This window comes from Chelon labrosus (assembly GCF_963514085.1).
Source record: "Chelon labrosus genome assembly, chromosome: 9".
In the NCBI taxonomy this organism is placed as follows: Eukaryota; Metazoa; Chordata; class Actinopteri; order Mugiliformes; family Mugilidae; genus Chelon; species Chelon labrosus.
The window spans coordinates 26754474-26781448 of NC_140359.1; the positions used below are offsets into that span (position 1 = coordinate 26754474).

The following is a 26975-nucleotide window of genomic DNA, read 5'->3' on the forward strand; positions in this document are numbered from 1 at the left end:
GGTCATAAGCTCAACCTCTTCCATGTTAGCGGGCGGGACTTGGGCCAAACTAAAACTTTATTTCAAGGATAGTTTCTGTCATTTTAGGTGTCAATTGTTTGGATACGTTTCATTTTAGTTAGTTATTTAGCACTAAGAAAAAATAAGTCCAGTGGATAATCCAACATTTCATTATAACTGGTGGAGGTAGAGCAGAGCGTAGTGTTAATTAAATGAAATCTGAGTCTGGAGGAAGTGTGGGCGGAGCATCGATATCACGGCTCTGCGTGGCTCCACTTTGGCAATATAGCGTATAAACCGGCTATGTGACGTTCAGGTGGACACCACCCACTGAACCTAGACTTCTCACCAGTCATTTAAAAGTGAGGAAGCCACTTAGATGAGTTGTCAGATGCCTACCTCTCAAATAACTCGAGATGCAGTTGGATAAACAGTTCGAGCAACAAAACGTCTGAACAGCTCGTATCAAACCTGCCTCAGCATGCAGCGGTTGTGATTCCATGGAAACGTACAGGAGGAGGGGGGGGGCAGACGTAATTCAACACATCAAATGATCTCGTTCCTAGGCTATAAATAAGATTGTTTTTTAACATCTAACACAGATAGAATCCAGTGATAACTCTCCAATGTTATATCTTAGAGTAGGTAAAAATTTAATAATGTTCTTATAAAGTAGTGTGTTTTTTTTTGTAATGGTACAACAGCAGTGGTTGGTTACACAGAGTCTCAGAGGAAAACATACGTAAATGAAACTATTCTGGAGCTGAAGAGGAATGGTATGTCCCTACAGTCCCGTGCTTTGGATGCCAGCCATGATGGATGACCCATGAACGCCACACTGAGGAGCACGGCTGACTTCATCCAAGAGTCCTTCATACTACAGGGTGGCTGCGCTGGGACAGCTGGAGAAAACAGTCGTTTTAAATGTAGTAGACGTGCAAACAAAGACCAGAAAAAGTAAAAACCTTTTGATTCTATCAGAATACTTCAACCGTCTAGTCAAACCCCAAACTGCACAAGCAGCTCAGTCTCCATGATTCGTATAAAAAAAGAAATGTACTTCCATCATTATGTTAATTATTTCCCCCTATTCAAAATATCATTGGTGCATATCAAAAAATCTTTGGCTTCATTCCTTTTAAGGATCGGAGAAAATGAACAAAAAAAAAAACAGCAGCAACATTTCTTTACAAAAAAAAAAAACACTTCAAGATTTTGATTTCCCACAACGCATCGTGGTCGTGTCCACATCCAAAAATCTAATGTGCATCCTAGACTCCATTTCAAGGCCTTTTAAAATCTGTGGAGAGACAATAATAATAATGCCGTCATGTGTAAGTAGCACAAATTATTTCTTTAAAAGGTGAAAGTTCAAAAAAAGAAAATGCAAACCTGTTCAAAATGCTCAAACGTAATTCCTTCATAGAAATCATCCGGAGCCTGGAATGACAAGGAGACACTTTGTGTTACTTTACCGCCACCGTGTCGATGCATCCTGACTGTTCTATTTTAGCCGGCGTCTGTTACCATGTGTGGCACGTTTGTGCTCGCCACCTCCAACATGGCAGCGTCTGCTATGGCCTTGGCAGCCTCCTGCCCGATGGCTCCGCTCTTGGACAGAAGCTCCTCTACGACCTTGGACGAGAACGGAGCAAAACGCAGCAATCTTTAAATCCTCATTGGGAGTTTGAACGGCATCGGCCTCTGAGCCGCGTAGAGCAGCGTCACGTGGAGACCGTGTCAAATGGCAGCGAGAGCTAAGAAACTTGAAGCTGCAGTGCTAGAACTTTTGTCCGTAAGAGTAATTGCACAAACCATGTTGACTAGGGATGCACCGAAAATCTTTGTCCGAAAACCGAAAATGCATTTTCAGGCAATTTGTGGCCAAAAATCGCTGCGGTTGCCGTGTTGTTTCGGCGAAAAATTTTCGCACCTTTATCGCCGAAACAACACGTTGTGGTGATGCAAGCAACAACCGCAGCGATTTTCGGCCGAAAATTGCCCGAAAATGAATTTTCGGTGTTCGGCCGAAAAATTTCGGTGCATCCCTACTGTTGACCAGAGGTGTATAGTAACGAAGTAGATGTACATTGTTACACTACTGAAGTATTTTTTTTTGAGTTTTTTTTTTTTATATCAGGACTTTTACTTTTACTCTACTAAAAATATATACTTTTACTCTGTTACTGTGATGTTTGCCACCTTGTTACTCGTTACAAATTAAAATAGAAATATAATTAATCATCGAAGGATTATCTGGAATGGGCGTGTCCGAGAGGACGAGAGGAACAACGTACGGTACGAGGTTTAGAGGTATGGGTGGGATGCGCGGGGCGGTGGACATCAACATGGCTACCTCCGCAGTTAACGCTGATGAGGAAGACACGGAAGACGTTATCACACTGACAGCATCTCCTTCACTAGAAGACGACAGTCACCCGTGACTAGAAGATAGGAGGCACTTTTTTGTGTTCTTAGGCAGACATGAGACACTTGATTCACTCACTCTACAAGTGTTTTGTTTTATCATCTATCACCCGAAAGTGAAATAAAGAGAACAAGGGGAGAACCATTTTTGGTTGTTTTGCTTCTTTTTTATGCATACTATAAAAATACTTTGTACTTATGATACTTGAGTATATTTTTTCACAAGATACTTTTGATACTTAAGTACATTTAATGTGAGCTACTTTAAGACTTTTACTCAAGTGATTTTCTTATGGATGACTTTAACTTTTACAAGTCATTTTCAGTTATGGTGTTTGTACTTTTACTTAGTTATTTTTTTTTCATGTACTGTATACACCTCTGCTGTTGACATGTGCGTATGACCTCTATACAGTCTGTCCTTCAGTCCCTTCTCTTCTTTCTCTGGCCTCAGCCTCATGGTAATCTGTTTGTTCTTGCCTTCGCTCCCTGGGTTTCTATTTCATTCATCCTGACCACTATGGAGAATTCATAGAACCTCAGTTACATCCGTAACTCTCGTCTTTCTGCAACAGACTCATCTCTGACGCTACAGTTTCAAGCAAGAGAATGTGGCCTCAGAGGACAGATAGAAAAACTTACAAAGAAATTTACCCTGTCGCTGATTGGTTTATTAGTCGCTTCATTAGTTTGGCAAAGGCCTTAGTGTAATGGATGCCCGTTTATATGTGAAAACAGACACCGTACCTTTAAATCCTTACACACTGAAGTAAGATTTTGCAGCTACAAGATAAATAATGTAATTTTATATTAAGACCTCATCTTGTGCATGCATTGCATAACACAAACAATTAAAAACTTTCTTTTTAGAGACACCTTAATGCTGCAAAGAACTAAAAGTCAACACGTCTTACCTTCCTGTACTCTTCCAGTGTGATAGTGCCATCGTTGTCCGTGTCATGCATGTTGAACAGAACTGGAGAAACAAAACGGAAAGAAAAAAAATTAATGAATAAGTGGTTGCTGTGATTTCTGAGGACGTTTCCATCATCAAATCACAGGGTCTCACTAATAGCTTAGAGGATGTTTATTGTACCGTCCAGGCAGCCGTCTCAGAATAACCGCCGCAGCAAACAAAGCGCCAGTTTAACAACGTCAGTGCTTTTCTTTTGCGGTGACATTTACAATCCCGTGACAAATCGGCAACAAGGAAAGAAATACCACTTTGCTTCCTCGGGCAACTTGCGGCGACATTTTCTGGCCGCGTTGTTTCTGTTCTGTTCGGTCGATAGAAAGTCAGATTTAATGTCAACCTGTCTCATCTCTTTCCATAAAGTCCCTGAGGTAGAAATCTATCAATATGACCAGAGCTGTGTAGATTTATGGTTCCCAAGAAAGAAAAAAAAAAAAAAAAGGTGGGAAATAAATATCCTGAAACAAACAACAGAAAAACATGCTTGCAAACAGGCCCTGACCTATGCTGGGACAGACGGCAAACACGTTTTGCAGTGTCATCTCCTTTATCAAAGCCCTGCGGATAGAGGTTTTGTGCAACCACGTGTTTCCAGAGTAAAATGTCTTCATGCACAGTGCTCGTGAAACGTTCTTCTTTTTTTTTTTTTCCTTATTAAAGCTTTTTCTTAAACTCCATTTGTTCTAAAAGGAAGTTGCAAGTCGTCTACTTATTAAAACACAGTTCCCCATTCTACGGAAACAATCTCTAGACACGAGGTTTTAAAACTTATTTACTCTGTGGCTTACACATGTGGGAGGAGTCAAAACTAAAAGTTAGTTACCTATTTTTTTTGCTCATATTTCTCCACATTTTGCTTTACGGAAATTTGCTAAGTATGTTAAATTAACTGTTTCCTGTTAACCATTTCCAAACTTGTCCTTTGTTGGAACTTAATACCAGAAACATGGCTTGCAGTAGCTACTTTAAAGCCACCAGGGCAAAAACACTGTGGCCTTTTCCTGCATCCAGCATTATCTGCTCTGCGTATTTTCCATCTACCTTATCCATTTCAGCATCAAAGCTGCAACCCGACTGCATTCACAAGTCAAAACAAAGTGACTCCAACTTGTCTAGCGGCCGAGGACCAGCTCAAATGTTATCTCACTAAGAACAAAAGCAACAATGGCCCCGTGTTGTGTCAGCAAATTTGCTTTAATTTGACTAAACGCAAATTTGTTCAGGGGCGTCTACAATATCTGCGCTGAGACTGATTTAAAGTTACAGACATGCAGAACAGCCTGAACATAAGTTACCGAAGATATTGTGCTCAAATTGAGGCATATTCATAATCGTGAGTCCCCAAATCAGTGACTTCAAATCATGCCTTTCGACTTGCAACAGTTGTGGTTGTGAAGCATCTGTCCTGGCCACGTTGCAGCCAAACCACGAATGCAAGCTTCTCCAATGCGATAGCTCAGGTGCAGTGCAGGAATTGGTGCAGCTGTGCATCACCTCGCTCTCTACATCTGGTTGGCGGCAATTGAAAAAGATATTCACATTGCCGATTGGCTCTTTTCCTGCTATGTTGCACTTCAGACACCCATGAAGAGCAGTCTGAAAGTCGGCCGTTATTGTGATGAAAGTTGACACAGACTAGTCTCTGATGGCGCCGCGTCACTCATAAAAATCCAGTCGAAAGTAATGAAATCTATATTGTTTATCTGAATACATATGCTGAGAACAGACAGCTCATGTGCTACATACTGTGAGCTGCAGATATGTATAGCCTGTATAAAAACATGCAGCACCTCAGCACCATCAATAGCATTTAATAGTACTCCACAGCTTGTTGCTAGATGGGATAGTGTAGCAGGTATTTGTCTGCAGCTAAAGGTCTAATAACTTTATCAAACAGTTGATGTGCAGTCTCCTTCTCTCTGGTTTGGCGAAGTTGTTAACTGACTGCTGTCCTCTGCTAGCGTTAGCCTTTTCAGATGCATTGCAGTAGTACTTTAGTTGTATCTGAGGACTGACATGTCACGGTAGTATGGGCGTGATCTGAACACGAGTCCCCAAATCTGTGACTTCAAATCAAGCCTTTCGACTTGCAACAGTTGTGGTTGTGAAGCATCTGTCCTGGCCGCGTTGCAGCCAAACCACGAATGCAAGCTTCTCCAACGCGATAGCTCAGGTGCAGTGCAGGAATTGGTGCAGCCGTGCATCACCTCGCTCTCTACATCTGGATGTTTGGTGAAGTTGTTAACTGACTGCTGTCCTCTGCTAGCGTTAGCCTTTTCAGATGCATTGCAGCAGTACTTTAGTTGTATTTGAGGACTGATATGTCACGGTAGTATGGGCTTCATCTTTAGCAAACTAGCAGCTGCTAGTTTGACCAGTGCTTAAAGCGTCATGGCAAAGCAGAAAATGCTGGAAAGTTACTCACAGCGAAGCTTCTCTTTCCTCATCGCCTCCTTCTCCTCTTCCGTCGTTTTCAAAGTTGGAGGGCGGAAGTGGGACATGACCATGACGAACTGCTCGAAACCGATCTCCTCGAACGAGCCCACCTCATTCTCGTGCTGGTTCCTGGGACACAGTCAAAAGATACCATCGACTGAGAACTTTTCTCTTGCCTATGCGTGCCATCATGCCCCTGGCATCTAATTTCCTGAGGTTGAAACCAAAAGGAAAGTGAAAGCTTTTTATTGGTGCATTTTGCACAGTTTTGATTGGGCACATGACTTTGTGTGGTTGTGAGCAGAGGTCATGTGCACTGACACATGGGTTTCACATGTTGACTGTCTCTTCAGAGGAAAAAAATTTTAATAAAAATCCCCCTTGTTTCATTTTATTTTCACAAACTTAAGCGTAAGTTCTTTCAGGATGAAGACATTCTTGGGGTTACTGCACCTTCAAACTCTTCTTAAGACCACTCCTGGTAGCTTAGCCTTATCTGCATTAGCCGTTTCTTTTTGTTTCTAGCCTTCGTGCTTAGCTGTTTTCAGTGGCTTCTTAAATGGCCTGCGGCTGTTTGGCACTTATCCCGCAATTAGTGGAAAGCCTGTGTTGTCAAGATGTCAAATGATTCCCTTGTTTGATTGAGGACTTAATTTATAGTAATGGCATCATAGTTCAACACACAGAAAGCAGAAAGGCAAATACAGTTCTGTTTATGCAGCCACGGTGCACAGCAGATGAATTATTTTAACATTTATTTAACCAGGCTGAAAGCCGTGATTGCTCGGACAAATCAAAGTGTTCTGAATCTATTCCTTCTAAATAAAATGAAGTGAAACGAGAGGACAGACAGCGTACCGACCTTTTATCAAAGAAGGCCTCGATGATTTGCTTTCTGATCGGGTTGTTGGCGAGGGCCGGTATGCTGTCCAAGCTTTCTCTGCTGCAGCGGGACAAGAGAGGATCCGTTATCATAAACAGATAGCACACAGAATTATCACTCCGTCTATGGGAAGCTGCACACACAGAATCTCTTTTAAACCGCAGAGTTTAAACCTGTAAAACATTTGTTCCTTGTTTCTTTATAAAGTGAAGGAACTTCTGATTTGCCACCAGCTGTAAAACACTACACTGCCTGGCCATAAAAACAGGTCACACACTCTAATATTTCATTGGACCACCTTTAGCTTTGATTACAGCACACATTCTCTGTAGCATTGTTTCCATCACCTTCTCCAATGTCACCAGATTTATTTCCATCCAGTGTTGCATTCATTTTCCACCAAGATCTTGTATTGATGATGGGAGAGTCTGACCACTGCGCAAAGCCTTCTCCAGCACATCCCAAAGATTCTCAATGGGGTTAAGGTCTGGACTCTGTGGTGGCCAATCCATGAGTGAAAATGATGTCTCATGCTCCCTGAACCACTCTTTCACAATCTGAGCCCCATGAATCCTGGCATTGTCATCTTGGAATATGATCCATTGATGGAATAACCTGGTCATTCAGTATATTCAGGTAGTCAGCTGACCTCATTCTTTGGACACATAATGTTGCTGAACCTAGACCTGAGCAACTGCAGCAACCCCAGATCATAGCACTGCCCCCACAGGCTTGTACAGTAGACACTAGGCATGATGGGTGCATCACTTCATCTGCCTCTCTTCTTACCCTGATGCCCCCATCACTCTGGAACAGTGTAAATCTGGACTCATCAGACCACATGACCTTCTTCCATTGCTCCAGAGTCCAATCGTTATGCTCCCTAACAAATTGAAGCATTTTTTCCCAGTTAGCCTCACTGATTAGTGGTTTTCTTAAGGCTACACAGCTGTTCAGTCCCAATCCCTTGAGTTCCCTTCACATTGTACGTGTGGAAATGTTTTTACTTTCACTATTAAACATAGCCCTGAGTTCTACTGTTGTTTTTCTTCCATTTGATTTCACCAAACGTTTAAGTGATCGCCGATCACGATCAATCAGGATTTTATTCCGACCACATTTCTTCCTGGAAGACGATGGTTCTCCACTATCCTTCCAGTTTTTAATAATGCGTTGGACAGTTCTTAACCCAGTTTTAGTAGTTTCTACAATCTCCTTAGATGTTTTCTCTGCTTGATGCATGCCAATGATTTGACCCTTCTCAAACATCTTCTCCACAACCACAGGATGTGTCTTTAGACATGGTTGTTGAAGAAATGAGAAGCTACTCATTGCATCAGTTGGGGTTAAATAACTTGTTGTCAGCTGAAAGATAATCACCCATGCAGTAATTATCCAATAGGAGGCTCCTGCCTATTTGCTTAGTTAAATCCAGGTGGCCAGGCGGTGTATGTGCGTTATCATCTTTAGTGGCGCCTGCAAAAGATGCAGCAAACGCATACACCTTTCTTACCTTATGGTCTCCTCGCTTCCACTTAGCTGCTGAAATCTCTTGTGGAGGTTGTTGATCTGCTCCAGTGAAACTAAAGAAGCACAAATGACACACCAGAATTAAAAGAATTAAAAGAGCAGTCAATTATTTTCTGTATTTTTTATTATTATTATTTTAAGTGTGATAGATTATGAACACACAGTGACCTCTATTCTTTAAACAGATCAGGTGCAACTCTGCTATCAGCCTAATGGCAGAGCAATCACACCGTGCACCTTTTTTTTTTTTTTTTTTTTTTTTAATGCCATTTCAAATGGTTCTTTGAATCATTAACTCACTGTGTGGGCAAGCGGCCACATACTGAAAGGTCTAAATGTCGCTCTGCCAAGATCACATCTGAGACAGGTGACGTTCTCAATTGTTTCAGTAAACATTGTTTTATAGTTTCCAGATTTATTTATTTTTTCCCCTTTTCCCAGAAGCGGCTGCATGGATGTTTGCAGTAGCTCCTGCTGCTGCTGCTGCTGCTGCAGATTTGTGAGCTGAAGAGCATGCAGACACAAACCCGGGGGCCTCGCACACAAACATATATATTTGTTGGACTAAATCATGAGCTGGAGACCGAACCGACAGCTGACCTCACATGGCCAAATGCAGAAGAAAACAGCAGCAGCAGCAGGTCAGGTTGTCTGGGGCTCTGTCCACATTTATGCAATGAAGCATTTCCTCAAAATGTCCAGAACAAATAAGTCCATAAAAGACTCAGCCCAGAGATAAAAAAAAAAAAAAAAAAAAAAACAGGGTCAAAGCCCCACCTTGAGGAAACGAGGGTAATAAAGGAGTTCAAAGTCTCATCCATACAGTACCCATAAAGTTGGGATCAATAGGAGACGTGGACCTTATCCCTGCGTTACTCACAACTTCTGCATGCCACTGCATGTGCAAGTTTCACATCAGGATCCTTCCCTTTCTATAAACAGATCTTCAGTTGTTTCAGGTCTGTGTTTAACTTTGCAAAGTAACATAAGTTGACTTAAGTCCTGCAACGCAAATACGCGAATAAATGCACATATAAACGTAGTTAAAGGCAGACTTATTATTATAGATAGAAATATCGTTAAAGGCAGTTATCTGACTCAGTGTAGATTCATTTTCTTGTGTATGTGACAAATGATTGCGCGTATTTCTTGACTTTTACATATTTATCTTCTATACAGATCATTTCAAACATTTGATTTCCTGATCTGAACACTAATAAATACTAAACCAACTCTTTAAAACTCTCTGATCGGCACCTGTATCACCTCATTTCTTAACGACCCAAATTTCTTACGCTTGCGCCTTGAAACTGAGCCATTTCACTCAAACTTCCCCGCACACCCGAGTCTTAAGAGTTTAACACTCCCCAATAATCAAAATGATAATAAAAAAAATGAACGTGTCTAATGACCTTCCTCCTACTTACATCCACTTTTTTCCACCAGGTCGTCATACTTGTGCTCGGAACGCGTCTGCGTAGCTCCCATACCTGCTGTTCCGCCGGTGCGTCAGGGCGCGTAATCTTGTGGGACTGGATCAACTTTTCTGCGCTCGTCGCCGCTTTAAATCGCGCTGCTGCTGCCGCCGGCGGGTGGGCGCAACTGTAGCCTGCTGCTGGCGTCCTGGACACATCTGGCACCCTCAAGGTCCTAAATCCACACCGCTTCTGGATTAAAACTTTACCACCTCCCCCGTCTGCTAAGGAGCAACTCGTGGTTAGGGAATTAAAAAGCAATGAGCACATGCGTAAAAATAAATAAATAAATCAGAGGGGAAGTGTTAAAACTTGAAACACTTTATTCTGTTATTTCCTCAAAGCTCAGAGTCACTTCTGTTTCAAGTCGTCTGTGTTTCTACTGGTTCCTCTTGTTGAATGAATGACTGATGAGCCGTGGCACCCATTTCACTTGTAAATATACAGAAATAAATCAAGATAATCTAGAAACGTGAAAGTTACAACTTTCGTAAGTGCGTTAAAAGAAGGGGAATAAAAGTAAATGTACAAAGTCTTTTTTTTTTTTGTGTGTGTGTGTGTGTGTGTGTGTGTGTGTGGCACTGATCCTGGGGTTTAGGGTTTATGCTTTGTAGACTGGTGCTGGATGCAGGGGGGGTCTGGGTAAAGGAGCATTCCTCGGTTTTTAGATAGAGAGGGGGGGGATTTGCAGCACCTGGATACTCATCCTGAATTTACTCATCCACTTAACTGCTCGCTCCAAATCTGGGTTGTATTTTTCTCGTCTGTAACACTTTTCTTTCTTCAAACTAAACCCTGTGACTGGATATAAAGATGTCGTTGATCATCGTTCACTAGATCATTCAATAGTGGATATGGATATCAAAACAAAACGGTAACAATCTTTTCCTTTTCTTTTTTTTTTTGACACAGATATAACCCCCCTCCCTGTTACACATGGACTGTTCTTGAATAAGTGCAACAAAGCAACAGCTAAGTGGCTTGTGAACCGAGAATGGGTGACCAGTAATGAGCTAGCCCGGGTTGGCAGAGTGCAGGACATGGCTACTTGCTACATGGACATGGCTTGGTGGTTGTTTTGGTCGTCTGCGGCAGGAGCCTCATCTTGGGTCCCGGAGCTGGAGGTCCCGGAGCCTGAGCCTGAGCCGGAGCTGGGACAGGGGCAGGGGGTCAGTCTCTGATAGAGCTCCTGCACTGTGCCCAGGGTTTCGCTCGAGTCCTCGGGGTATCGTGTCTGCAGTTCCTCGTTGGCAACGTAATGGGTGTCGGCGAACTCGGAGAAGTACCGGCCCACCTCAGGGTGGCCGATCTCCAGGGGGGCCGAATGCGGCTCCAGATTCTCTGAGGAGTAATTATTATAGAAAACAGCGTGACCTTAATTGTAAAAACAAGAACAGGACACTCATACATAAACACTCCTGCTATTAGTGGACACATATAAAGCAGCTCATACAGACTCCACACGTATCAAAGCATTTCATGAAAATGTCGTGTGTAATTTATTTAGGCGTCACAGCTTCGTGTCCAACTAGTAGCTGCAAAGCAGACTGAGAAGCAGATGGGAGCAGAGGGACTGATCGATATAAATCCACCTCAGAGACCAGAGAGATGGGGGAGAGGGTGAAGATAAAGTGTTCAAACAGTGGAAGCTGTGCAGCAGCAGCAGCAGCAGCAGCAGCAGAGTGGGAGGGAGGGATCGAGGGAGGGTTGGGCATACAGGAATATGTGAGTAAGGCTTTTAGGGAGGAACCTTCTTATGAAAATGTCCAACGTCAAACATTTTGATGATGCAGCAGCAGTGAAGCATACACCTTAAAAAAGGTTGTAGACACCAATTCCTCCCAACACTTGCTACACTTTCACTGATCAGGCGTAACATTATAACCACTTTCCCAATATTGTGCAGGTCTCCCTTGTGGTGACTCATCAGAGAATGGACATGGGCCTTCTGAGGGTGTCCTGTGGTGTCGGGAGGCCTTTGAGGGGAGGGGCCTCTGTGGATCATCCCACAGATTCTTGATCAGTTTGGAATCTAGTGAATTCGGAGGCCAGGTCAACACCTTGTGCTGTTCTTCATGTTTTCTTTTTTTATTTGTTCCTAAAGCGTTTCTGTGGCTGCATCCTGCTGGGGATGGCTGCTGCCATCAAGGAGTGTCATTGCTATGGGGTGGGGGTGCCTGGTCTGGTCTAGGTGGGTGCTACATGTCTAAGTAACATCCACACCAATGAATGCCAGGTCCAGAAGTTTCCCAGCAGAACATTGAACTGTCACAAGATGGTCAATGTTATTCACTTCTCCTGTCATAATGTTGTGGCTGATCGGTGTACAAATATTATTATGATCCAAATCTGAGTGAGACTGTTTCTTAGTTTTCTGTTATTTGCTGAACTACTTAACTGTTTTGTTCAGTTTTTATAGACTGTGTAGTTTTCGTGCAATTAAATTAAACAGACACTAAATGTAATTAAGAAATTTGACCTAATTTTTCTCCAAAATAAACAACCAACAGTACTTTGCATGCAAACTGTGCTTACAATATCAAAGCCATATTCTAAGGATTTTAGGTTTGGGACCCTCCACCAGCTTTGCACGATCTCAAACTCTGATACGCATAATAATCAACTTCTTGATATATTTTCCTATATCTGATTTTTTCCAACCACCCTGCTGGTGGGCTCGATCCGTACCCTGTGCTGCGTAGCGGCATGTTCCATCCTGCACCAGGACGTTGTAAAAAGGCTGGTTAGCCCCGCTGGACAGCTGGTGGACCCTCATGGTGGTGATCCACTCTTGGCTCATGGTGCATTTGGGGTCCCAGCCATAGATCACACAGTTATACCCAGACCTGGTAGAGGAGGTGAAACAAATCGGTGATCAGGTGAGATAAGATAAGAACTGTTCCAGTCAAAGCACTACAGAGGGTGGTAGGAACAGCAGAGTACATCACTGGAAACAGTTTCTCATCCATTCAGGACATTTATCAAAACTGGTGCATAGCATGGTTGCATAGCATCGCTCTCTCTACCAAAACTGAGTGTGACCCACCTCTTGTGTTTCATAATAAGGCCGACTGAATACTGGACCTCCAGGTGTTCTGGAGCGCTGCGCCTCTTCACCTCGGGCGTTGAAGGGTGTTTCTTGTGCTGGATGTGCTCCAGCGTGTGCTGCACCAAGTATCCCACCGCCCCGTGCTGGGAGGGATCCAGCGCCTGAATGTGCTGCAGGATGTCTAGCACCTGCGGGCCGAGAGCAAACATCAACGCACAATGTGGTTGGGTGAAATATGCGACCTCTGTGTGCAGTATCACAACGGGTTACATATTAAACTGCCGTGCAAGAGAATACAACAGAGCTTTACACTGACTGGAAAAGAATTCAGCTAGAGAATCTAAAACAACACAGTAAGGGATCTGACAGAGCCTCGCCTGGCATCTGAGTTTATTAACAATGTTACCCCCGGGCCCAAATCAGATTACTTCTTAACAACGGGGCTGTGTCTCCTGACCTTTTCTGGCCAGATTCCCAGGTGGAAGTAAAGGCGTGCCTGCAGCAGCAAGTACTGCACGTTATCTGGGTTGATAGTGAGGTAAAGGTCCAGCGAGTCTCTCAGCAGCTGGTAGGATTTCTCGTTGCCCTCCCTGAAAGAAACCACACGACACATGTAAGGCCATTCACAGGAAGATTGGAATCATTTCATTCCATCCATCCAGCAAATCACTCGAATCATTTATTCAGTTTTGATCTCTGAGATACTAGAAAGCCTCATTCTGGTCCCATTAATTTGTAGAAAAACGTTTTTTTCATAGGTTTAAATAGAATTTCTGAAACTTTGACCCTCCACCATTTCTCCAGACGCCCTTACCCTCTTTTGCCGATGTTCAGCAGGTTTCCCACCATCCTGAGCAGCACCTCCGTGGTGCTGATGGCACTGTAGTAGTCTGCCGTCACCTGGTGGCCAATGAGGTACTCGCACTCCTTGGCGGTCAGCTGCTTGCCTTTACCGAAGGCGTCGATGTAGACGAAGTCGTAGATGTCCTCGCTGCTGCAGAAACAACGTTCAAAATGATTTAACTACTCAACATGAGATACTTTCTCCACACCTCTGCTCTGCAGCTGTCGCCTCATGCAAATTTCCGTCTATTACAAGATGAGACGCGGGGACGCCAAGAACAAGGAGTGCAACCATTTTCAACGACCAAGTTCAAATCAGATCAAAAAGTAATAAAAATAAATAAAATAACAAGAACTGTATTCATTTCACAAGAGCAATAAATTCTAAGCAGGATTGGAATTGAATAAAATTATAAAAATTAATGAGAAAATTAGTGTGATTCATTGGAAACCACAAGTAGGCCTGAACTTTCATTGGAAACGGTTTAGACTTCTGCGTTAAGTTGACGAAGTAGCTACAGGGGTGTCAAACTCATTTTAGTTCAGGGGCCACATACAGCCCAGTTTGATGTTAAGGGGTCCGGACCAATAACACAATAGCGTATTTACCTATAAATAACAACAACTCCAAATGTTTCCCTTTGTTTTACAACTGGACATTTCTTAAGAAAAAGAAGTGCAATTTCTGTTTACTTCTAAGGCTCAGTTGTTATGTCCACAACTCTTACAAAATCTGTGTGAACCCTTGGAAGAGCAATTACTTTTATTGGAAAAATTGCAGTTAATGTCTTCAGTGTAATTTTTGCACTTCGCAAATTCATCCCACGGGCCAGATTAGACCCTCTGGCGGGCCGGTTTTGGTCCCCGGGCCGTATGTTTGACACGTATGAGCTACGGCGACGGGGCAGACCTTAACGCCGCAACTGACCCAGAAATGTCGATATGTGGCGCGGTGAGGCAGACCGCAAGAGCTGTGATTGGTCCGTTTGGTAGTAGCGTGTTTCCGCTTTAGTATTTCCGGCTGCTTCTCCATTCCCGCAATTTTCTAATTTATTGTTTCGGATCAATAAAGATGGAACACATGGAGGAAAGGTTAACTGAGGAGGTTCAGAGATGCAAACATTTATAGGAAAGTGAAAGTGAAGCAGGAAGTAGAACCAAAAATTAACCCGACTGGTAAAAAAGACACAGCGCCGACTAGTGTTTGGGTGGAGTTTTTACCGGAGCGAGCCACAAGTGTAAAAGGCTCGCACCGGCGTAGGTTACAGCGTCTATGTACCGCAGTACTCTAAAAGAGCCTTAAGAGATTGTGATTTCAAGCCTCACCCTCTTGGTTTCTGACACCAGCGCAGCAGGAAGTGATTAGGAAAGTTGACAGGATCCAGCCGAACACCCAGCCTCCGGGCCAGTGTCATGTAGAGAATGGAGAGGCTTATGGGAATGCCTGTATGGCGTAGTAGCACCTGAACAAAAAAATAAATAAAAATTACATATAAATATATTAAAAAATAAAGCTTATAAAACATGCATCATTTCTGCAGGATCTACCTGGTGGATGTAAGAGTTGAGGGGGTTGTAGTAGTCACACTCATTGCCTTTATACTGAAGCTGTTCGTACAAGACAGAGTTGAGGGCACACACCACCTGCCTCTGGAGCTCAAAGTCCTCCACCACAGAACAGTTACCTGCATCACACACACACACACAAGAAAGGATTGATGCACGAGATTTTGCGCAGTGCATGTTTTTGCCAAGCAGATATTGCTTGGCGGACTGGAAGCTTTAGGGCGTCAAGTGTCTGGCGCTGACAGAACTTTTGGAAAAACTCACTGGGAAAGAAAAAGAAAAAAAAAGCTCTGCGAGTCTTGACAAGCCTACCCTGAGCGATGCGCAGGCTGGGGTGGGACGGGTTTTTGATCCTCAACATCTTCTTCACTTTTTCTGTGATCTCGTCCAACTGAGCCGATATGCTATCCAGCGTGACATCAGCCAGCGGGTTACAGTACTGATCCACCAGCACAGCTCCTAAAGACGCAGAGAGGACCAAGAGAAGGAGAGCATGAGGAAAAAGTTCAACGAAAGGAAATAATAATTCTTTTATTACAACAAATAAGCTCTTCAATTAATCGGATAAATGCTGTCTGTGTCTACATGGACGTGAACGCTAGATCCAATCATTTCTCATTGTTTTTGCGCATATTCGTCCCACGTGTGGTGACCGTGATCAGGAGACTTAATGAGTTTCTAGGGAGGGACTGAAACTTGGCAAGACCAGCTGTGGGCCAGTGGTTAGAGAAGCACCTTAGCTTGCATACCTCCCCACGTCCACGGTTGAAGCGCCTTGAGCAAGCACCTAACCCAAAAAACTGCTCCATGTGGACAATGTTAAAAACCTGGGTCTGTTTTGGTAATCTAACAAATTCAGTGTTGCCAATAAAGTTGAGAAAAACATCTTCTGGTATATTTCTACCAGATTCCATGCTCCACATGTTGGATTATTTACATCTAAAAAAACGCTGAAACAAGGACAACTGGTCTTGTAGAGTTTCTTGAAGACGTTTTATCCAAGTCTTCAGTTCTAAAGGACTGGTGGAAGAGTTGGAGTTTAAATAGGAACATGTGCGAGTGCCACCCATCAGAAACTCACATGTCCAGTGTCTGTTTAACAACCGAAGAAGGTACCAGGACGAGTGGTGAAACTTCACAACGTCCAGTTTGGATAAACCATGATCTGGATGACCGAGGACCTCCACAGACACGTTGGATTATTTTGTTCTGCATTCACGTCAACTCTAATCTGATCGGATCGACAGGCGGACCGAAGCTGCGTCTGCAGTGATGCGGGCTGAGAGGTTGACCTATGTTCCAACCCTCACCTATGGTCATGAACTTTGGGTAATGATCGAAAGGACGAGATTGCGAATACAAGCGGCCGAAATGAAATGCTTCCTTCGCAGGGTGGCCGTGCTCAGCCTTGGAGATGGGGTAAGGAGCTCGGACACGCGGTAGGAGCTCAGAGTAGAACCGCTACTCCTCCACGTCGAGAGGAGTCAGCTGAGGTGGCTAGGGCATCTGGTAAGGATGCCTCCCGGACGCCTCCCGGGAGAGGTGTTTCGGGCATGTCCCACAGGAAGGAGACCTCGGGGCCGACCTAGGACACGATGGGGGGATTATATCCCTCGTCTGGCCTGGGAACGCCTGGGGATTCCTCCGGAGGAGCTGGTGGAAGTGGCTGGGGAGAAGGCTGTCTGGACTTCCCTGCTGAGGCTGCTGCCCCCCGCGACCCGGACCCGGATAAGCGGGAGAAGACGGACGGAGTGCGGATGCCTCACCTTCTAGAGCTGACTGCAGCTCTGCGGGCCGCTCCAGGAAGGTCTTCAGGCTCCTCAGGATGTTCTGCTGTCTCAGGAAGTAAAGGATTTTCTTTGCATAGTACTTCAGTGTCAAGCTTTTCCTGAAAAACAGCAGAGAGGAATAAATGGGGGTAAGTATTTATGGCATAGCTGAAACCATCTGCTAACTCGTTACTGCAGCTTAAACAAGACTGTTCCCCAGGGACGAGTCCGAGGTCTTATGATGATGGGTTTTCATATCCGGCCTCTGTGCCATCACCTGTTCAAACTGCTGCCCTTAGGCCGACGTTATAAAGCCCTGCGCACCCACACGACCAGACTGAAGAACAGCATCTTCCTCAGAGCTGTGGCTGCTCTAAATCAGTCCAAGAAAATCTCTGCCTGACACACAGCTATATAAATAACCTATATCTACAGTTTACTGGAGGACAATTTGCACAATACTGTACATAATAACTGTATATTCCATAGTCATATTCTCTGTTCCACAGTCAGACTTATATTTATGTTCCATTCTCCTCTAATTTAGATTTAGATTATATATTTTTTCCTACAGTTTTTTACTTTTTATACTGGGCATCTTTCAGAGCTGCAACAAAATCTTGTGTCCTGCAATGACAATAAAGACTATTCTATAATCACGGGGTCTAAGAGAGGATTAACACCCAAAATACTAACTTGAAGCAGTTACTCTCACCTCTTGTCGGAGTTGAGTATGAAGAGGAGCTCGTCTTCACAGAAGTGCTCCGGCATCCCGAGCGACTCGATCTCTGCAAAGCTGTCTCCCAGCACCTGGCCAACGCAAGGCTGAGTTACAGATGCCTGGGTTAGTTTGAGAACATTTAAAAAGTGTTTAATATTCAACGATTATTGGAGATTAAACTAGTGCACATGAACAAAATACAATACATTTCTTGTTAGTGTAACATGTACAATGAAATTAAGTGCAGTCTTTTAGTGCAAACGTAATAATAGTTAATAAACCATAAAATATAATATGAATATACATGCATACAGACATCTACATTCTCCAGTTATTGAATAAAATCCCTGCACATCTCTTGTGTGTACATCAGCGTTGCCAGATAAATGACGAGATAAACCTCAAAGAGACTGCAGGAGCAACTTAGGACGTGGCAATTGAAGAACCTTCCGAGGATGAAACTCTGGAAGAGCGGCCGGCATGCATGCAGGAACCCCTTCTGCATCCTCGACAGGTATCTCAGGGTCACTGGTGTTTCGCCCCTTAACCTGTACACCTCTCCTGAGTGGGGCAGCGAAGGCTGAGTTAGCCTTCACCTGCAGAGGGGTTCCAGCTGCGGTTTCTAGTCAGCCAAAACCACCTGGAGCTGGTGTCAAAGTTCAGGCCTACTTGTGGTTAATAGCATTTCAAAAAGTAGAATGGGAGGTTGAGCCTTCAGCTATCAGGCTCCTCTCCTGTGGAACCAGCTCTCAGTTTGGGTTCGGGAGGCAGACACCCTCTATACTTTTAAGGTCGGGCTTAAGACTTTCCTTTTTGATCAAGCTTATAGTTAGGGCTGGACTAAACCATCCCTTAGTTATGCTGCTATAGGCCTAGGCTGCTGGGGGACGATGCACTGAGCACATTTCCTCTACTCTCTTGCACCAAGCTCCTATCCTCTAATTTCTTATCTATTACTAGTCATGCAATTCTATGCCATTACTGTATAGCATCTCTCCCCTCCCCCTCCACTGACACTTTTCTGTCTCTACCCGGCTGGCCTTAGGCAGATGGGTCCCTCCATATGAGCTTAAGGTTCAGCTCAAGGTTTCTTCCTGTTAAAAGGGAGTTTTCCTTGCCACCGTTGCCTCCATGCTTGCTCTGGGGGTTTCAGACCAGATGCTGTAAAGCGTTTTGAGACAATTTGTATTGTTACTGACGTTATATAAATAAAATAAACTGAAATTGTCCGGCTGCCGTGGCTATCTCCCCAGTGGCCTGCAGTTGTTTAGGATTGAGCCTGATCTTTATGTAGGAAATAGTGCACTGGCTATATGCATTGTCCTAGTGTGTGTTTTTTCAAGTCGTTTAGTTTGGGTCTAAAATACAATATTTCTTCATTTCCCATCTGGCAACACTGATGTGCACTGCCCTTAAAAATATACGCTACCGCACCACTGCAAATTTCCCCACTCTGGGATGAATTTAAGGACTGATGACTTACAACTTCTGTGAAGAATCTCTTGGAGATCGATTCCACGGTCCTGCGTATCTGTATGCCCACTCGGTGGCGCGTCTTGTACTCTCTGAGCCAGTCGCAGCTCTCGTTCTGACGGTAAAACCTCTGCAGCCTGGGCCATCTGTTGACGAGAGCAGAACAAACCAGGTTTTATTTCTCAGAGACGCTTTGGAGGACACTCTGAGCTGCACCATCCGTCCCGCTGCAGACGTGGTTTTACTCTTTGCTGGATGAAAAGGAGAGGAGCTCACAGCCAAGTCACTCAGTCAAGGAGGAGGAGGAGGAGGAGGAGGAGGGCTCAGCTTTTTGCCAAGAGAAAAGCTGCATTCATGCAAGGCTATACGTGCAACATTCAAGGTCACACCAATTTCGTTTTTTTGGGATGCTATGAGTAAACTCTGAATAATTAAAATTCCGAGAGATTTTAGAAATAACTATAGGTATAGGTATAGGGGGGTTTATAGATAGTCCACAGAGCGGCCTGGCGTAATGATGAATTTGGTGCATCAGCAGAATGTCTCCGTCCTGACAGCCCCTGTGACTTCGCAGTAAACAAACGCACCTTCAAAATAGCCTGTGAGCGATTTTAGAGCGCACTGAAAATAACATGCACAATCCAAAAACACCAAAAAAGCCACAACTGCAAGGAGAACATCATAACAACCTGAGTTTGTACTGGTGTCCCCAGACCTTGCCCCTTCCATGGCAGACGTCGTGTAGCCGTTTGCAGCAGCAGGACACGTTACAAATGTCGACATGTTGGAGGACGGGGAAGCACAGGATGTATTCGAGGAGCTCGGTCGGCAGGTCGGTTAGTCTTTTCGCCTGGGCGTCGGAAATAGCCCCGTTTAGACTCGGTTGCCCCTCTCCGGCTACCGACGTCGCCATCTTTACTGTTTACCCCGATTACCTCATCGCCTAAGGGCCGCCCCTTTATGGCGCAGGGGGCCGGGCTGGGGGCGGGGCATGTTGTATGCAGAGCACTGTGATTGGCGGTTTAGGTAAAAGGAGGGGGGGGGGTGGAAAAGGTGGTGCCTTCATGATCCTCGGATTCTAAACAGTTGCCTTCCATTTAAGTCTAACATGTAAAAAAATAAAGAGAAACATATATATTTTGTTCTTAATCTTTTCTTATCTTATAGGCCAAGGGTTAGTTCCACATTACTGCACCTTATTTATCTTTCCTATGTGTATATTTACTTCTGTCTCTATTTCTTCTGCATGTGTACATATTGTATGCAGATTCTGTACATTTGTTGTTTATACTATTTTATTTTACTGATTTCTATTTTATTTATTTCTATTTTATGTTTTTTTATTTTTTTATGTGCAGCTGAGCTACTGTGACCAAGCAATTTCCCTTGTTGATCAGTGACATCTGTCTAAGTCTAAATCTAGAATCTAGATTTGAAGGTTTGAAGTTCAAACTGCAGATTACAATCACACATGGCATCATTCTTACAAGTGAGAAGCCATAGTCATTGAATTATCTTATTCATAAATGGTATCTTTGCATTAAAAAATTAAATAAAAATCTCTGTATATTTGTATAAAGTGGCTAATTTGAAAAATGACTCACTTTTAAGGCCACGTAAATTCCATGCCACCACAAAAACATACTGATACTAGAATACAAACAAATAAAAAATCTAATTTTCGTTGGTTTGTTCCCGAAAAAAAAATTTTTATTATCTTAGAACATTAATAAAGAATCGATTTGTCCCAGAAAAAATTAACAAAACAGTATTTTTACGTCGTTAGTGTGTGCTAAAACGTTTATTACAACACTCTTTTACGGCACCTGAATGCAGCACCAGAGAGCTAGCTGTTTGTTAGCACTTACTAGCACTTCCAGCATAGTTTACCAGGAACTACCTGCCTGTTTTTAAGTCTTAAAAAGGGAATATATTGGACGAATAATTCTTCGGACTCGTAAATGTAAAGCTTAACGGATTTCACGCGTGGACTTATTACGAGATAAGGTCTCATTTTGGATATAATGTCATCAGTTTCTGTTTAGCTAAGGCTAGCAGCCAGTACGGGACACTACTCTGTAATTATCTGCTCGAGCTAAAAAAAAAAAGTATTTGTGAACTTTTTGTTTGGCAGCTAACGTGGGAGGATTATATTATCTTATGTTATTAATACGTGATATTTGAGACATTTATAAAGCAAAACAAACATGAAAGTAAAGCTAAATGTAAACTTTAATAGTGGGACTAGGGATCTTCCCACCAACTACTTAAAATAGATAACAGGAGGAGCTGGAAACCGACTCACATGCCCAGCTGTGCCATCGTTTGATCGCAGCCAATTGACCTCTGGAGCTGGAACAAGTGAAACAAGAATGCCTTGACAGTAGTGCACTCATTCTGTGGGAACTGTACGATCGACTAAGTGACTTGTGAGCTTTACTGTGTGATATTCGCCATGGCGAGTGCCTTGGCAGCGAAAATGGGATTTAACTCACTGAGGAGGAAACAAGCCAGGAACTTCAACGTCAGGATCTGCACCATGGAGTCAGACATGGAGTTCAGCTGCGAGGTGGGTGCTGCTGAGAGTTTGACATTGAGATTCATTTCAATCAGTTTATTTTATATTATTTTTATCCAGTGGGAAATTCGGCATCCAGTAGCATCATTACACAGAGACAGGATGAATTATAGTCAGCAAAGGGGTTAAAAATAAGATAAAAGTGAGGTACAATGCATAAAATATACAAGTATATATAAGCGTATAAAGTGTATGTGAAATAAACAGATATATGTTAGACTTAGATAGACTTTATTCATCCACAAGGGAAATGTCTTGGTCACATTAGGTCAGTTGCACATAAAAAACCCTTGAGAACCACAAGTAAAAATAAAAAAATAATTAAAAATATAAGCAATAAGTAAAATAAAATAAAATTGTATAATAATGGCAAAAAAATTTACAAATTTGCAGACAGAAGTAAGATAAGATAAGATAAGACTTTATTCATCCCCGTGGGGAAATTAGGGCGTTACAGCGGCAGGAAACAGAAGATATAAAAAAATAGAATAGAATAAAAATAGAATACGGCCAACAAATATGTTATGTACAAAAAAATATTTACATATTGCATCAAAGAGATTCACAGCGTCTGGTCTGAGCTGAAACAACCAATTTGGATTGAGGAGTTAGAGTGTTAAGGAGGTTAAATATATATATGTTGACATTCATGAATATCATGAATAAAAACAACAACAAACTCCAATAGGAGTTAAATTACCACGTATTGCAACTAGAAGGTGCTAGATGATGGTTATATATACTGTACACTGTGCATAAGTCCTGAAAAGAAGCTCAGCAGCAGAAGAGTTAGGAAAGTAGTTAGGACGTTAGGAAGTAAATATGATTTATATCAGAATCAGAATCAGAATACTTTATTAATCCTTCAAGGAAATTGTTTTGTTGCTGTTGCTCCTATAAAGTGACAGTTGCTAGTTAACAGAGCAAATGCAATAGAATAAAAGTTGTACAAAAATATGTAAAAATAAGTAAGATGCACTTTAAAGTGAAAGAACAATATTGCACAAGTATTCACAAAATACAGAGGTAAGAGGTTGCAAATAAATAGAAAGGATTAATAAGGTGCAATAATGTGCATTAACATTCATTATATAAATAGCATACCAAGTACATATAAAATATACAAAAGTGTATTAAAGCAATATACAAAGTATAAGTACAAAATGTATATAATAAAAGAGTAACACAGACAGGTATCATGTACAGTATATAGTGAGATGCGTAAGAAATGTAGTTGAGTTATTTAAATACGCAGTGAGTCCAACCCTTTGCTGACTTGTTATTACGTGTTGTGCATATAACTGCAGCCGCAACCATATGCTATACTTACACATAGTCTGCAAGGAGGAATAAATGAATGTGGGGGTGCAGGCAATAAGATGTATGACTTTTACTTCTCCACACTAGATGGCAGCAGGTAACTGTATCTACAGACGACCGTGTCTTGTAATTGTCTCCGTCTTAATAGAATCAGGGACGTTTTAGTAAACTCTCAAAGCTTGTAATGCATCTGCTGGGAACATGACTAAAAAGCCAATTTAATTCTGGGTTCATTACATAGGTCTTTGTCCTCTTTTTTTTGTGTGCGTTTGCTTTGTAGTATGATTTTGTGATGTTTCATAACTGAAAGGCATCAAAATTACATACAGGCACCGCAACATGCCTGTATTTAAAAAAAGGGAGGGACCCCACCAAAGTTTGCAGTCGGTAATTACACGCAGCGACAGAATGTTAGTTGCAGGTCTCCCATTTCTGTTTTGGGATAAGGTATCAATTATGGGCTTAGTGAGCAGCATTTAACAGGGATCGGCCACATGCTGTAGATGAAGTACCACCAGTGCTGCATGGCAGTGCGTATATTCTCATTTCTTGCAGTTTTTCGAATTCAGTTTTGTCACATCAACCTCGAATGCACCTGACACCTGCTTGCGCCTTGACTTGGCGCACAGGCTGGAAATGAAAGCTATCTAAATTGGATGTGCGCGCCCGATATTTCTCCCTCGTAGCTGTCAGGCGGAAGAGGAGAACATGCATGGTTCCCCGCTTTGAAGCAGAGGTTTTTGATGTAAATGCTCACCTGTGTAGATTCAGAGCACACAGCTTGTTACAGTTTTCAGAATATAAGCTTCCAAAAGATTTTTTTTTTTTAAGCGTGCTGCTAAAATAATGAATCTCTGTATGTCTTGTCAGCATTTCTCTTCTAACATGAAAGCGTGCGTGTGTTTCAGGCCAAGTGGAAAGGAAAGGATCTCTTTGACTTGGTGTGCCGAACCCTCGGACTGAGGGAGACGTGGTTCTTTGGGCTCCAGTACGACATCAAGGACACGGTTTCTTGGCTGAAGATGGAAAAGAAGGTGATTGTCATGTGAACTTGACTCGCTCAAAGCAGAGGAGCCGTGTAAAACGTTATTAATGTACATGTCGGCGCGTTGGAAATTAAATGAGTGTCATTGTCGCAGGTTCTGGATCAGGAGGTGCCGAAGGAGGAACCGATCACCTTCCACTTCCTGGCCAAGTTTTACCCTGAGAATGCCGAGGAGGAGCTAGTGCAAGATATCACACAACATCTTTTCTTCCTACAGGTAATTAACCATCTACAGGTAATTACCCGAAGATGGTTAGTTACATGGAGCCATCTGAAACGTCTTCCTTGGAAACTTCCTTGGAAATGCTCGTAGCTGCCAGTATTTCCATAAAAGGTGCTGGTTGCTCTGAACCGCTGTGGTTCGGCCACAGTCACGTAGCTTGAAACCTGGCCGAGGCGGATTCGTGTGATCTCACCAGAACCCAGCTGCCTCGCTTGTCGAATTATTCAGCGGGAGCATTAAAATAAATCATTTTTATTCATTTTTATTTCTCACCTCCGGACTTACTCTCTGGATATTTACCTGGTCGTCTTCCAATTTATTCCAGTGCTCGTTGCGGTAAAGGCCTTTTGCTGTGCCTCTTTGTACACTCGCGCTGACTGACACGTTCTCCTCCATCTCTGCTGCTTTCCGAGTCGAAATCGCTCCAGGCTTACAAGCACCAACCACAAATCCAACATGTCGCGCTCAGAGGAAGCAGGCTAGTGGGCCGACACATTTCTTCCCGTATTCTCAGAGGGGTGCAGCATTTTAAGGCTTTAAAACAAAACATCTAAACGTGTGGCATCATGACAACTGATCTTAAAGCGTTAAAACATTGACAGTTCCCTGCCGTCCCGGTCCCGTGCCGGCAGGGGGCACGCGTCCACAGACTTCCTCCTCAAGTTGTTGAGCAGAGCGCGGCGGTGCGATACACTTTTTCCCCCCATTGTCCCCGGTCTTGATTGTGTGCAGCCATGTGGAATCAATGCACAACATATTACCGCTGCCCTTTCTGTCCACTTAATACTCACCGGGGAATTCCTGCGCGGCCGGCCGCACCGCTCCCCTTGCGAGAGATGAGATTTGTAACCGCTCTCTCCGTCCGGTGCCGCCAGACTCATTTATCAATTACCAATTAGGCTTTAAGGGCTCAGTTATTGGCCCAGTTAATGACATATTCTCTATGGGATGCTCGTCCCCCATAGTACTCCCATCATATCCAGACTATTGTGCTGGTTTAGTTTTGTGGCTTCAGACCGCAGTGTCCTTGTGTTCCTCAACATTTGCAGAGAGGCATTTGCCTATTTAAGTTAATCTATTTAAAGGTTGTTGAAGTCATTAATTCATTTCAGAGGGAAGCCAAGCTTAGAAATAGAATGCAGCAAGCAAATTACTCACCAGTGAAGGCGGTGCACGGCTACAAGAGGAGGAGAATACAAGGTGTAGTGCCTCGCATCGCCTGTCTTCCTATTACTTTGCTCTCATTAATTCCCATAATGTCAGGAGCCGGCCTCTGTTCAGATAGTGTCACAGGCGTGACAGCGGGATTAGCGCTTATCAGAAATGATCACCGACCCGGATGCAAGCAAGCAAACACACACTCGTACACACTTTTAGGCCGCTCGCACAAACAGACACATGCGCGTCTTTGTCACGACAGCCTGCAACAACATTTGTAAACCACATTGCGCCCTCAGCCTATTAGCGCTCGCCGTGATTAGGGGCTGTCACCTCTGGCTCCACACCTTCGTCAGTTCAAAACAAGACAAGACAGCGTGACTGGCTTTGCAAATGATAAGGTTTGAAGCGTTAAAATTGTCCGCTTATATAGCTTTATAGCCGAAGCGTGTTCGCGCCGGTCCAACTTTACAGGCCCGTGCTGTGCTCTATATGCAGCTGTGCAAGTTTGTGATTCAATTAGTTTGACAGGTGCTGGAGTTTAGGATAGAATCTGGTGGGAAGCAGCACTTTAATCCGAAGGGAGCTTGTTATAGGGGGATTGACACCCGTTTTAAGAATTCATGTTATTACTGTGATCCGTGACAGTTAAGTCAACACTTGTAAACATGCACCACGTCTTTTCTTAAGCTATGAAATGGAGACTTGTAACTTTCACAGACGGAAGCGGACGTAGAATCAGTAGCTAAAAAATTACAAAAAAACACAAATTACAAAAAATACTTTCCTAGGACTTTCCCTTATGCTAATATAATTATAATTTTCTGACTTGCAAGCTCACAGTCCTGGAGCAGAGCAATGATTGCATGAAATGCTGTCTGTGTAGGTGCATGGTTCCTTGCTCTGTGTTTTAATAGGCCCCCATGTGACTATAATATTTGAATCTTACAAGTTTTATTTGGCACACTTTGTCCTCTTTCCAGACCTCTCTAAAATATGCAGCTACAAGTGAATGTAGCATGGGTAGCTGGAAGTTTAATTACCAAGTTTAAATAAAAAAAAAAAATCATCTGATTTAATTGAATGGCACAGAATATACTGTACATTTTGGTACACTGTTAGTTCTGCAGATCGTTTTTGCGTTAGAAAGGTTAGAAGATATGAGGAGGGGCTTTTTATTCATTTTCATGTTCTGTGTAAAACATATGATATCGTATAATATATTTGGTAACTCCTCAGGTGAAGAGGAAGATCCTGGACGAAGAGATTCACTGTCCCCCTGAGGCGTCTGTGCTCCTGGCCTCCTACGCCGTCCATGCCAAGGTTAGTGCTCTTTTTTGGAAGATTTTGAATTATCTAAACTTTAAAACGTTACACTACACTATTTATTAGCTTCCATTAACCACATGTAGTTCCCACTCCGACCGGTCCTACGAGAAACTAGCGCTTGCAGAAGGTTCCTAGGTACGTATAGAATGTGCACAAACCGGCACTGGAGGAATTCAT

At 43.1% G+C, this 26975-nt stretch overlaps 3 protein-coding genes across 7 annotated transcripts in view; 1 reads left to right on the forward strand and 2 right to left on the reverse strand.

The window, feature by feature from the left end:
* Nucleotides 1-635: 635 nt before the first annotated feature.
* Nucleotides 636-9844, reverse strand: tesca (tescalcin a). The gene is made up of 8 exons (XM_084551916.1): nucleotides 9677-9844; nucleotides 8233-8302; nucleotides 6699-6779; nucleotides 5826-5965; nucleotides 3342-3403; nucleotides 1528-1635; nucleotides 1393-1440; nucleotides 636-1300 (listed from the first exon to the last, which is right to left on the reverse strand). Exons 1-8 carry the CDS (start codon nucleotides 9735-9737, stop codon nucleotides 1208-1210), a joined length of 663 nt encoding a protein of 220 aa, XP_084408042.1. The 5' UTR covers nucleotides 9738-9844; the 3' UTR covers nucleotides 636-1207.
* Nucleotides 9845-10024: 180 nt separating this feature from the next.
* Nucleotides 10025-20069, reverse strand: fbxo21 (F-box protein 21). Of its 4 annotated transcripts, none has more exons than XM_084551907.1 (12): nucleotides 19835-20069; nucleotides 19156-19291; nucleotides 17667-17791; nucleotides 16949-17070; nucleotides 15495-15641; nucleotides 15165-15301; nucleotides 14943-15079; nucleotides 13588-13764; nucleotides 13231-13363; nucleotides 12771-12961; nucleotides 12413-12570; nucleotides 10025-11065 (listed from the first exon to the last, which is right to left on the reverse strand). In XM_084551907.1, the coding sequence occupies exons 1-12, from the start codon at nucleotides 20056-20058 to the stop codon at nucleotides 10776-10778; spliced, it is 1977 nt and encodes a 658-aa protein (XP_084408033.1). In that variant the 5' UTR covers nucleotides 20059-20069; the 3' UTR covers nucleotides 10025-10775. The 4 variants fall into 4 exon arrangements, with proteins under 4 accessions (XP_084408033.1, XP_084408035.1, XP_084408034.1 ...); XM_084551909.1 differs by having other exon boundaries at nucleotides 10026-11065; nucleotides 13588-13767; nucleotides 17667-17761; XM_084551908.1 differs by having other exon boundaries at nucleotides 10026-11065; nucleotides 13588-13767; nucleotides 17667-17776.
* A 980-nt stretch (nucleotides 20070-21049) lies between these two features.
* nf2a (NF2, moesin-ezrin-radixin like (MERLIN) tumor suppressor a) overlaps nucleotides 21050-26975 on the forward strand; it is a 32242-nt gene continuing 26316 nt past the window's right edge. For both annotated transcript variants that reach the window (XM_084551914.1, XM_084551915.1), the window contains exons 1-4: nucleotides 21050-21714; nucleotides 23952-24077; nucleotides 24183-24305; nucleotides 26709-26792. In XM_084551914.1, coding sequence (XP_084408040.1) covers nucleotides 21601-21714; nucleotides 23952-24077; nucleotides 24183-24305; nucleotides 26709-26792 — 447 coding nt within the window. In that variant the 5' untranslated portion in view covers nucleotides 21050-21600. The remainder of the gene's footprint in view (nucleotides 21715-23951; nucleotides 24078-24182; nucleotides 24306-26708; nucleotides 26793-26975) is intronic.